The sequence below is a fragment of a genome, unplaced genomic scaffold, assembly GCF_019419815.1.
Source record: "Pyrus x bretschneideri cultivar Hongxiangsu unplaced genomic scaffold, Pyrus_bretschneideri_v1 Contig4, whole genome shotgun sequence".
Taxonomy (NCBI): Eukaryota; Viridiplantae; Streptophyta; class Magnoliopsida; order Rosales; family Rosaceae; genus Pyrus; species Pyrus x bretschneideri.
The window spans coordinates 5,456,536-5,469,441 of record NW_025999723.1 but is presented as its reverse complement, the minus strand read 5'-3'; the positions used below and the strand labels follow the sequence as shown (position 1 = coordinate 5,469,441).

Genomic DNA, 12,906 nt, shown 5'->3' with positions numbered 1-12,906 from the left:
TTGGTCACATCTTCCAGCAAGGACTCTTACCACTGCTGCGAAAACCGATTATATATAACGGCCCAGCAGCGATGAAGCTTTCTCATCTCTGTAGCTGCAGACTCTCTCAGGTAATCAATTATTTCATATATAATATATAGTCACTCATCTTGTTCAATTCTCTTTTTTGGCTAAACGTCCTCTAGATTTTATCGACTGTATTTCAAAGTTTAGTTTTTAAATTCAATGTTAAGTTTTACTTAATATTTATATCATATCTTCAGATTTTGCAATGAACGAATTAAGAAAGAATATATCTGGAGAGATATATTTAACTATGAAGCTTTTTGGAATGGAAGGGATAGGAAAGAAAAAAGACTTCAGGTAATCTCATTCAAAGTTATCGCTTTTATAATCAATAGGTTTCTTTTTCTTTAAAAAAAGAAAAAGAAAAAGAAAAAAAGAGTTGCATGCATGTGGGGTATGTCGTTGCAGTACCGAGTCACATGTGACTACAATAACTAAGGAATTCTCCACAAGCTGACACTTGTCCACATATTACCGATTGAACTCACACGTGTCGCGACCATATGTAGACGTCTGTCATTGTGCAAGTTGGCTCCAAATTAGTTTTGTATCACCGCTAATACTGTTGATGTTGTTAGTTTCGAGCAACGGAAACAAGCTGTATCTCATTCTGATGTCCCTGAATTTGTTCTACGTCTCAATTCAAACGAAAGATTTCAAGATTTTCATAGATCCGAGTATGGCGAATGTACTCTTACGAGGGTAAGCTCAATAACAATTTCCTCTGTCAAAATATCACGAAAAATATCCATGGTTCGTCAAACCAGTACAAAACTCATCTATGTGAAGAGAAATATAAGGGTATTTCCGTAAACTCCCACTCAATTCATCCAACCTGCATCGTGCACTAGAGCGCAAACTTCATTGGTCACATCTTCCAGCAAGGACTCTTACCACTGCTGCGAAAACCGATCATATATAACGACTCTGCAGGGATGGAGCTTTCTCATCAGTCTCTATAGCTGCAAACTCTCTCAGGTAATCAATTATTTCATATATAATATATAGTCGCTCATCTTGTTCGAGTTTCTTTTTTGGCTAAACGTCCTCTAGATTTTATCGACTGTATTTCAAAGTTTAGTTTTTAAATTCAATGTTAAGTTTTACTTAATATTTATATCATATCTTTAGATTTTGCGATGAACGAATTAAGAAAGAATATATATGGAGATATATCTTCAACTATGAAGCTTTTTGGAATGGAAGGGACATGAAAGAAAAAAGACTTCAGGTATCTCATTCAAGAATTTTGCTATTTCGTTTTTTATCTCTTTGTTTTTTTTTTTTTTTTTTTTTTTTTGTCCTGAAGATTTTCTGTCTTGATTTTCCTCAATTTTCACACTGTGGATATCTTTAGGTCCTCTAAAAAGTCCAAGACGACACGGCTAGGCTCGTCTTTGACCACCTCTATGATTATCTTCACCCAGAATCCTATTCCCGACCCTTCCTCTTTTGTCTGCTGAACCTCACATGACAGTTTTGGAGATGAAGGGGGAAATATTTGTGTGCGAAGAAGCGAAGGGTAGTTAGCTTGAGTGAAGCAAAGGTCACTTACCATACCTTTACTAGCTGCAAATTAGTGTCACCTGTTGGGTATTTATATTTTTTTATGATGTTTTCTCTGTGAAAGTGCTTAAAATAGTTATGTTTCTTCTATTCTTTTATTTATTAAAGTTGTGTTTGTATTTTCAATGCATTCGTTGCATCAAATTCCATGAACATGTTACTTATAGTTCTTATGGATATATATATATATATATATATATATTTATTTATTTATTTATTTTTTCAGTTTCATGATCTTTTTCATTAAAAGTGATATGTAACGAGATGTCACGTATTTATAACGGTTTCAAGTTACAAGTATAGGGTTCATGTATTTATAATGGTTTAAAGATTACATGGATTTGGAAAATCCTAATTACATGTAACATTTGAAATTCAAAATATAAACAGAAATCAAACAAATGATTACACGCAGCTTTAGCTCCAAACATTTGAAATTCAAAATATAAACAGAAATCGAACAAACGATTACACGCAACTTTAGCTTACAAAAAACATTTGAAAACAAGTCCTATAAACATGGAATAATTGAAATGATAACAGTTCCAAGTGAAGCAAAACTCCTCAAGTCACATTACAGTAACTGCATGTGGACTTCGTCAAACACCATAGTCTGGCTCGGTGGATTAAATCCGTCATTGTTTGATGCAACAATTTATTGCACTAACAAGTGATATATTTTATTCGTCATTGTTTGATATCCGACATTGTGGATGAGAGTTGCGCATAGAGGCTTCAGGGCTTCTTGTGAGGGAAGTTCTGTTTGAAATTTTGAAACAGATAAATTTTGGGGGTAAAATTACAAGCACACAGCAAACACATATCATTTAATGATGAAGGTATTTGCGGATTGTGAAGAGTTCAAGGGTATTACATTTTACTTTTCGGATTTGAGTGCAATTGTAACCTTAGACCAATATTTCAATTGTATACACAAACTTTTATTTTGTTGCAATTTCAAACATCTGTTAGTTAAACAATTAGCTTGGCTCGTTGCTGCAGTGGCTGGGCGGCAAGGTCGTTCAGCTGTCGGTATCGAAGGTATCAATCAGCGCCATGTTGTGTCTCAAGATTTGGGAATCATATATTTTGTTTTCAAATTATTGGTTGTGTAAATTTCAACTTTGATAATCTAGAAGTAATAGGGATTGGGAGGGGGAGATTTAAGAGGGGGGAGGATTGACATGGCTGTACGGGATGATTGGTGGTGGTGGACACAGAAGAGATGGGGATGGAGGTCTCGGGTGGGAGAGGAGGGGTGGATCCCTTATTTTGTTTTAATTCAAATTTTTGTTTAAATTGATTTTTGATGACCAATTATTTTTTCTGTGCCATGTCATTAAATATGTGACTCGTACATTTATCATGTCATTTTCTAGAGCTTGGTGTCAAATTAATGATTTAACTAATAAACGTGTGAAATTTTAACAAAATAAAAGTTTGTCATGAAATTTATGTATTAAAAAAATATTATATGAAATTGCAATTGCACCTAAATTTGAAAGAATTAGATGTAATTTACCTAACATTTTATAAAAATCTGTAATATTTTACAAGATTTGATCAACCATAAAAATAAAAAATAAAAAGACAAAATATCTAAAATACCAAGACGGGACAAAAAAAAAAAGAGTAAAAACTAAAAAGAATATTCGCCTTCTAGAGCTCACAAGGGTCGGTCAAAAAATTTGTAAATAGACCGAGTCAACATCGAAACCCAATCAGTCAACGCGTCAACCGCTCAGTGCGTCCGCCGACTCCGCCTGTCTCCGCCGTGTATATCGTGATTTATACTATCCCCCAAAAACGTCTTCGCCGCGTCCAGGCTCGGGAAATAAGTCGGCTCCAGAAATATCCGACTCAGGGAGTCACACGTCTCCGGACTCACCACAACTCGGTTCCCCTTCGCCTCCAAGCTCCCCATCAACACCACCAGCACCTGCTTGTACGCGTAGTAGAAACGCTTCAGCGCCGACTCAATCGCCTGAAGCGCCTGCAGCACGTGGATATTCTCCGAGCCGAAGTCGGAGTCCGAACCGGCCTTCCTCTCCGAGTACAGCCTCATCGCCGCCTCCTGAATCCGGGGCCCACCCTTGGGGTCCACCTCAACCCCCAATATGAACGGCACCTTATGCCTTAGTTCCTTGCAGAGCTTCGTCACTTCCACGAGCGCCTTCGATCTGAAGCAAAACGACTCCGTATCGTCCACCGTCTTGATCCGCAGCTGATTCTTCAGCCTCAGAAAATCGGCCGGGTCCATCAGAAGGTGGAGATCCTCTATCTCCGCCAGGAGCTTCCATATCCGTTCGATCACGTAACAGTCGCTCGCGGCCTTTTCGAAGTCTCGAGATTCGATGCGGCTCGTTACGCGCTTGAGAAGCTCCCGGCAAACGTGGACCCACGACTCGAGGACCTGGTGCGTGGCGTACACCGTCTGGTTCTCGTAGCTGTCGACGTGAGCGTCGTACGGGCTCTTCCTCAGCGTATGCAGCTCGCTCGGCTTGCAAACGGCGTCGTAATCCAGGTTCGGTTTCCCGGCGAGGTTCGGCTCACCGAGACCCAGCGAGTACGGACAGTTCCTCATCTCGCACTCGATCGAGTACAAGATCTTCTGCGCCATCCCTTCCGATTTGTGCCACGTGGCGAGTCGCGGCAGCAAACTGGCCTCGCTGATGCGGCTCACCACCGTGTGCTCCCCCGAACTCCACACCTCCGCCATGCTCCCGTCGCGGGCCAGCTCCCCATTCGACGTGCTGAGATCGACGATCGGCGCCATTCCGCGCGTCTCGCTGTCTTCCTCGTCGTCCTCGATCAACATCGCGATGAGCTGTATCTGGCTGGTAGTGAGCGACTCGAGCCGGCGCTTCCACTCGCGCCGGTTCGAGTATGGCCTGGGATCGGACAAAACAGTCGAGACGAACCGGAAGGTGATTTCGAGAGCTTGAAGAGCCGGTTTGAGAACCGACTCGTTCTTCCAAGAGGGGAAGTCGTGGGAGCTCCAGAGCTGTCGGAGCTCCGGGAGGCGGAGGTAGTGCTCGTAGGTGGAGCAGGACATATCGGAGGCGGCCAAAATGTCGGTCTGGACTTGGCAGGCGGCGCGAAACGAACCGGGAACCGAAACGTGGAGCTTGTTGGAGAGCTTGGGGGATTTGCTAGGCATGTTGGAGGAGACGATCTTTGCTTTCCAATCTAAATCAACCATTTTTCAGAAGAGAAACCGTTTTTGAAAATGTTTGTAAGTTTTTGAGAATTTTGGATTTAGGATTTGAGTTGCGTTTGAACTGGATGAGGAGGGGGAAGGGGTATTTATGGGGCAGAGGAAATTGAAGAGAAGAAAAGGCGTGTGGAATATATGGGGCATGAAGAACGAGGAATTTGACAGTCGTGGATTTGAAAACAAAATTAAAAAAAAAAAAAAAAAAGACTCGGTTTTTAATATTTTTGTTTTGTGGACACATGAAGCTTATCCATATCACCAAACGACTAACCAGTTACCGATACGGTGTGTCCGTAGCAGCGTAGCTTCTTAACAACCAAACGAATACTAAATAAAAATACAAAAACAAAATAAAAATGGAAAAAGTCGGTTTAATTTTTAACTGTATTCCGCTATTAGTATTACATTGGGTTGTGTTTTTTTGCTCATTATTTTTAAGTAATGGTAATACTTATTATTTTATTTATTACCGTTAAATAAGATTAATTTCGAGATTTATGTGGTGGGTAGACATAAATTTCTAAAATTAAACTCATCTAATGTTAATAGATAAGGTGGTGAGCAATACCACCACTTGAGGGTTGTGAGAAAAAATACTTTTTTTTTTCTTGCATGTAAGTATGAGATTTTAGTTTAATATCGTGAATAATAGTTCAAATTGATTATATTTCTCTACCTTATTAGTGTAGACATATCGTTGTCTAAAAATAAAAACCCAAATTTAATACCATCTCGTTATGTTATTGTTTTATTTAACTATAATATGCATTTTTTTTCTTGTAGATATATTCTTAAAGTGAGACATATCAATCTTATAACATATTTTTATTATGCTTGAAATTAGTCGCAGATGTAGATTGGGACTAATGTGGACACCTAGAATTTGGAAAATGTACAAATGCAAATCTTCCAAGGAGTAAAGGACCCTCTGAATGTTTAATATGGGTCATATTTGTGCCACCAAAATGTTTGTTGTAATCAGGGTGCGTTGACAACACTCATTAAATTCACTCATTAGACATATAAGTTGACATATGCACAATTCGGTTTGGCTGGTGATAACAAGTCCAAAGTGTTCAACAGTATGCACTTTTTTACAAGCTATACACCTGTTTCTATATAAAACTTGAACTTTTAGTACTGGAATTGTCCAAGATTCGAGTTCTGAAATTTTCACTACTTGTAATAATAATAATATCTGATAATGTTCGTAATGCATATAACAGCGTTCGTTTCAAATGGACCTGAAAATAGTGTGGAATGTTGAAAGTTTGACTTTAGTCAACGTTAAGCGACGTTGTCCATCTACTATCTGCTAAATTGCTTTCATATTGGGTTTTTTTTTTTTTTGGGAACTTTAACGAAAATGTCCCGGTACTGTTTATTTTAACGAAAAACCACATTTTTACACTAAAAAGTCAATCATGATACTATTCACTTTACCTTTTATTTTGTTCGTATAGTTAAAACTCAAAGTTTTCAAACTATTTTTATTAGTTTTTTTTTTTTTCAATTTTCATTTGTTTTTAAAATAACACGTTTTATTTCTGTATCCAACTATACACCCAACTGTCTAATTTAATTGACAACTTTTAGCTTCCCTTAATTGGTAACAATACCTACAATATTGATTTACGGCGATACATGTACCTTCTTTTTGTAATAGACAATTTTTTTTAGTAAAGAAAAGTTGAGGCGGTGATTGGTTATTTTTCACCATCAGTGTCAGGTATACTCATAATCTTAAGGTAGGATTTATTCTTGGCACCTACCTATTAGCTGTAATTTTTATGTATTTACGTAAAAATTTACCGATTATACACCAACAAAGAATGTAGACAACGAAAATCAAACTTTGATGGGACGACACATGACAGAGCTCTTACTAAATGAGCCAACACTCATTGGCTGTAATAGAAAATTCTCACTCCATCAAGTTTCTATATTCCCTTTCGACAAGAAAAAAAGTTTCTGTATTCCCTTATATCGGCTTTGTTCTCTTTTTGAACAAAATAGTGGCGTACCCTATGAACCTTCACCATTCCCTCAAATTACTTTGACTTTGGGTTGTACGGTAAAAAAAAGTTAGAGAACAAGATTTCACGTCCGGTCATAGATAAATAATAAATTCATAACATATAAAAGTTGCAATCTCTAACATCACCAAGGTCTTTAAATAAAACTCAACACCTAGTAATGGACAGTTAAGTTGAGACAATATTGATATTATTGATAGTGGACTTGCATAAGCCTACAAATTTTATTATTGTATCAAATTAGGCCATAATTTTGACACCTCATAAACCAGATTTACTGACCACAAATTTGTAATTTGCAAAGTTTTACATAAGTCGAATCAAATTTTTTTTTTTTTTTTTTTTGTGGTTAATAGTTGTAGCCAACTTTCGACACCTCCAAAACTAGATTTACTGACCACAAATTTGTAATTTGCAAAGTTTTAGATAAGTCGAATCAAATATAATATATATCATTTTTTTTGTGGTTAATAGTTGTAGCCAAGTTGTAAAGAAGACCATTATTTTATTCGAGTTCCTTCTTTGGATGCTTCGTGGGTTGTCCCTTCTCTAAAATTGGTTGTCATCCAAAAATTTTGAGTAGAAGAAAATGTTTGTCGACATTTCTCGATTGGTCAACAAATCTAAGGAAGGCGACATGAGTTTGTGGGCAGAATTTACGAAACCATGCCCTTGTCGGTTAAGTTGGGATAGGGATTAGGAGAAGGGACTCAAAAATCTGTCCGGACATTTCGGAAAGCGGAAAGAAAACGACTGCAGCCGACTCCCCTAATTTTATACCACGGCCTTTTAGTCCGCCGCTTCGCATTGGATTAAAGCCGAATTAGTCTTTACAAACGCCAACTGCGTATGGAAGAGCATTCTGGATAGGATTGAACAGTTTGGACTAATTTGATTAGGGTTTTGGTTTCTTTTGTAATTACTTGATGCTCATGTCCATATAAAGTTAGGATTCCTTTTCCGAAGACTGCGAGGAAAATTAAAGAATATCCGAATTTTTCAGAAAATTATTTGTTAGGTTGGAATAAGTTTTTGAGCAACCAAATAGAGAAGTTTGTTGCTCCTCTAATAAAATTTTGTAGCATATTGGGATTATTTGTTAGGAAAAGTAATGAAAAAGGTTTGAAAACTTTGAATGTTAACGATAAGGATAAAATAAAAGGTAAAGTGACCATGATTGATTTTTAGTGTAAAAATATAGTTTTTCGTTAAAGTAAACAGTACTGGGTGTTTTACGTTAAAATTCCCTTTGTTGTTTGGTGTAGAATTTGAAAACTGAAATCTTGCAATACATCGAAAATGGTGTCATGAAAATGTACAATTCATATATGGTGACATGCAAGCGCGAGCTGAAGTTTTAAAAGGAATGAGAACAACGAGAGTCAAAATTAAGCCGAAAATGTGCAGTAAGCTCATGTACCGTCACACCTATAAGTCTCAACCTCATGTATGACAAAACACCTTCTAAATATTGAAGAAATCTCTAGGGTTTGAATTTTGAACGATGGATTTGGGTGTTTGCATGTTTTGCATTGCACTCAAAGGATTCGAACTTACCTACTAAAATACAACAATTGAAAGATTTGTCATTTCCAACATTGTACGTTTCACATTTGGTAGTGAAAACGAAGTGGAAAAGCAAAAAGAACATTTATGGTACTGTTTATTTTTAACGAAAATAACATTTTTACTCTAAAAAATCACTTATGATACTATTCATTTACAACATTCTTTTATTATTTTGATTAAAACTCAAAGTTTTAAAGTCTTTTTTATTAGTTTTTCTTATAATAAAATTACGCAGCCAAACTGACGGACCTTACATTACATTTACTTTATACATACATATCCAATCCAGATGACTCATAATATTTAACCCGAAATAAACCAAGTGGCCGTGGCATTGCATTCTTCAATTCAAATTATGGGTATGCACTGTACGTCCATCTTCCCGTTGGGGACTGTTTGGATAACTCATAACAAGAAGAGGTTGTGCAAGAGGGTTACAAGGAAGGAGGACGCTGCGACGATTGCGACGGCGTTGCCCCCTACACTACAAACATCAATGCATTAATGAGGACATGCTTAAACCATCTTTGTTGAAAATGTGCACTAAAGATGGTGTTGCATGACCCAAGTAGATTGCTTGCCTCCGCATTCCTAGATGACACCAAACCATATGTCGCCATCAGTGGCTAATCACTCTCTTTAACTTCAACTCTGTCCTTTTTCCGCTTCTTTTCCAAATCCAATTCAATTAAGTGAGAGATATTTTAGTGTCTCGAACAGCATGTTATTATATAATTGAAGAGATATTTAAGAATAAATTTTTATTCATTTGTACAATAATATGTGGTGTTCAGTCCTGTATTCTGAAAACACTAAAAAATCTATTATCCCCAAACAAGTTGGACTTGGATTGGATCATATCCCCCGCGTTTACCGCCATCAACTTCTGCCAATCCCACCGCCTTCAACTAGCCACGCGTCCGCTACCCGCTGGCGCACCAAAGCGAGACTCAATCTAAGTGCCTTCCAACTCGGCGACGCTTTTTGGTCGCCAACCAAATCACGCGGGGTTAACCATGTGAGACGTGCCCCCACCTCCCGACACGTGGTGTGGCGGTCACGTGAGCTACCCACTTCACAGGTGCGCGGGACACGTGGGATCATCACTGTTGTGCGGCGGTGCCTAACAAGCCACTAGGATGCAGCCATGCTGGCCGTACACTAGTGGTGGTGGTGGAGTTGTATGATCCGACGACGGGTGACAGTCGGGATGGGTATGGTTAGTTGGCTTAGCCGTTAAGTTCTCGTGCACGTATGGTAGTCTGGATATGCCCACCCCATCAAAAGCAACCAAAAGCCAAAAAAAGTTTGGTGTTTAATTATTTAAAAAAAAAAAAAAGTTGGACGTAAAATTGGGTCCTTGTATTTGCACTCAACATACACAGAGTTTGCAAACCAAGCGTAACCATATTATTTAGAATTAATTTACTCATTTTTTACATAAGAGTTTGAATTTATTTTTCGAGTAGAATGTGTAATAAATGTGAAGTATATTATAAGTAGACGGATCATCAGAGGCATAGATTTTTTTTTTAAAGAAAAAAGTAACTTTAAGTTAATAAGACTCTTGCTTTGCAAGAATCAAGAAAAACATTTATTTTATGTAGTCCTATCCTTGATTTTCAAAAAGGCTATTTCCACGATTCGAAATTGTGATTTTTCGATCAGAAAAAGATAACTTTTCTTGCATTGCAGGATTAATTTAAAATGAAGTTGAATTAATCAACCAATAAGCTATACGGTGTTGTTTAGTTAGATTTAAGAAAATCGGCCGGTTTTCGATATGGATAAATGTCCAACAGCTTATGGTGGGCTAAACAAGAGCTCACGAAACGAGTAGATAGTTGCAATCGTGAGTGCATGTAACCATTTTTATTGGGAGCCAATAATACAAGCACAAAATTGTATTTTGATTATTTTTTAATATCTAATATATACTTTTGTCGTTGATGTTGCTTTATTTGACCTTGGGAGGAAAGTCAACTGTGGGCTAGGAGTGGTTTCCTAGCAAGGAAGCATGCTTTGAGGCAGAAAGTGGGGGATTATTCGCTATCATGCACCGGATGCTAGGGATTGCCCCCAACTTTATCCACTTCTTTAGATAGGATTGAATCGGAATCTATGTAAGACGTTATAAAACATGTTACCTTCAGTTGTTCACATTACATCGTACCAAGTTAAAAAAAAAATTTGTTGGCGATGTTATTGTAGTTTTTTAAATATATCTAATATTATAATTCAAACGTCTCAAACAATAAATAAAAAACTACAAAAAAAATAAAAAAATACGTTATGAACGAAAATACCTGTGAATGACTAAAAGTAACATATTTCGAGATTTTAGCTAGGGTCTAGAACATTTTAATATTCTTAGTTTCTAACTAGAAGAAACTAAGAAAAATGACCAACGTCAAAGAAAAAGATTAGGTCGACCAATTTTCTAGCCATCAGTTTGCCTAAGTCCACGTTCACGTTGTGTGACTTAGAATTATACCAACAAAATAGCACCGTTACAAATCAACTCAAAAGAAAACAAATTGACCTCTATTCAATTGTATGCCATTGTAGCTCATTTTTATTAGCTCTTTGAGCATCATGATGAGAAAGTTTTCGGATTAACGGTCAGAGTGTTCACATAATATTACTAATTCATAAGTCATAATACTAACTTTCTTTAAAATCAATTAGCAATAGTTAAGGTGTCATCTAGACGTGGTAAAAGGGTCGTATTTGTCGTATTCGTGTCATTTGTAGTGTCATACTCATTAGTTTATGGGTTGTGTTGTGTCAAACATGCTATTTTAACGAGTCCTTAACATGTGACCTAGTAACGACCTGATTCGTTAACGGGTCGTGTCGTTTCGTGTCGGATTGACACGTCAAGCAAGAAATTGTTATATCTAATGTATAGATCTAGCAAACAATATCTTACCAGATTCTTAACACATAACCGGACTCGTTAATGAGTTCTTAACGGGGAACCCAATAACGTCCCAACTTGTTAATGAGTTCACCCGAAATTTGTTATTTTCGTGTTGTTTTATGTTTGATTAACGGATCGTGCAACTATTTATTATATTAATAATAACGAAACTTATATGATATAACATGAATAAACTGATAATACTCCACGATGGAAAAGGTCAGATTATTAAGATAAAGAATCACTTTTATAATGGTATCGACATTATTATCTGAAATTGATCGTTGAAAACAATCAAACCATTACAAAACAGAACAATGTTTTTGTTCTTAAAATTCTTAGCGTGCTTGGATAATATTGCACGGATGATAACAATATCCCAAACCCAAGTCACAATTCACAAAACCATTTTATTGTCCCATCAATCATCATAGTGCACGACAAGCAACACCAAAAGATTCCCAGCACAAGAAATTTGGAACAAAGATTATAACTTTGCACCCCGCGACGTGCACAACTCAAACTCATACAAGATTAGCGCATTAAACTTTAAACACCAACGTCATTAATCAACCACTTGCCACTCCTAGATTAAAAACCTCGTTCTAGTTAAGATTAAGAATTTTTTTTTTGCGTGGACATTTTGTTGGTTGTTCATGCTTCTTGACTCATAACCATTATTTAAAATATTCACGAAATTGTTGTTATTTTTGTCGAAATATCTAAAAAATCAAGAATCGATACGGTAGGGGAGTAAAATGCAAACTTCAACCTACATAGGCAAGATACAGAAAAATCAATAAATTTAGATACATTTACCGATTCACGAAATAAAATATGTAGGAACCGTTACATATTTCAAAATTTTGAACTTTTTTTTATTTTTAAGAAGTGTTTCTCTAATTTCAACTAGATCTAAATGAGTTGATATACTCAGCAATTACAAATTTCCATAATTTTCGTCGAACGCAACCGATATTGACATTGATATATCCAACAATATTTTCATATACGTATGAATATTTTCAACTACATCAAAATAAAAAGTAAAGTGAATAGTATCATGATTGACTTTTTAGTGTGAAAATATGATTTTTCGTTAAAATGAACAGTACCAAAATTTTTTCGTTAAAATTCCTTTTAAACAATACTCATGACCTACCCCACCTCCATAAATCTCAAAAGTATATTAAAATAATAATGTATTGAGACTAAAAGGGTCTGAATTGATTAATGTAAACATTAGTTTAAGGAAATAAAGACCAGCGTGCCTGCCCCGTTCGTGGTTTATGTGGATAGACATTACGTGAGGGGATGGCCACCGTTGTTCCTGTCTTTTGCAAGTCAAATGATCATTAAAAAAAAAAAAAAAAAAAAAAAACAGTAGCATGGGGCTAAGGGGACCAGAGGGACCTAATATTGGGAAAGATTGAGCCATGAAAGGAGCAAGCTAACCCTACCTTTGCACAAGTTCATCACATTATGTTCTTCGTCAGTCTGCATCTTAAAATTCAAAATTCTAATGATAT

General features: G+C 36.6%; 1 protein-coding gene across 1 annotated transcript; it reads right to left on the bottom strand.

Annotated features, from left to right (window-relative positions):
• Nucleotides 1–3,139: 3,139 nt before the first annotated feature.
• Nucleotides 3,140–4,954, bottom strand: LOC103942396 (nematode resistance protein-like HSPRO2). Its single transcript, XM_048565502.1, has one exon. It carries the CDS (start codon nucleotides 4,832–4,834, stop codon nucleotides 3,374–3,376), a length of 1,461 nt encoding a protein of 486 aa, XP_048421459.1. The 5' UTR covers nucleotides 4,835–4,954; the 3' UTR covers nucleotides 3,140–3,373.
• Between the last annotated feature and the right edge of the window lie 7,952 nt (nucleotides 4,955–12,906).

Bases quoted from the DNA above. Each gene is read 5' to 3' on its own strand.
- LOC103942396 (XM_048565502.1), bottom strand. From the start codon at position 4,834: ATGGTTGATTTAGATTGGAAAGCAAAGATCGTCTCCTCCAACATGCCT.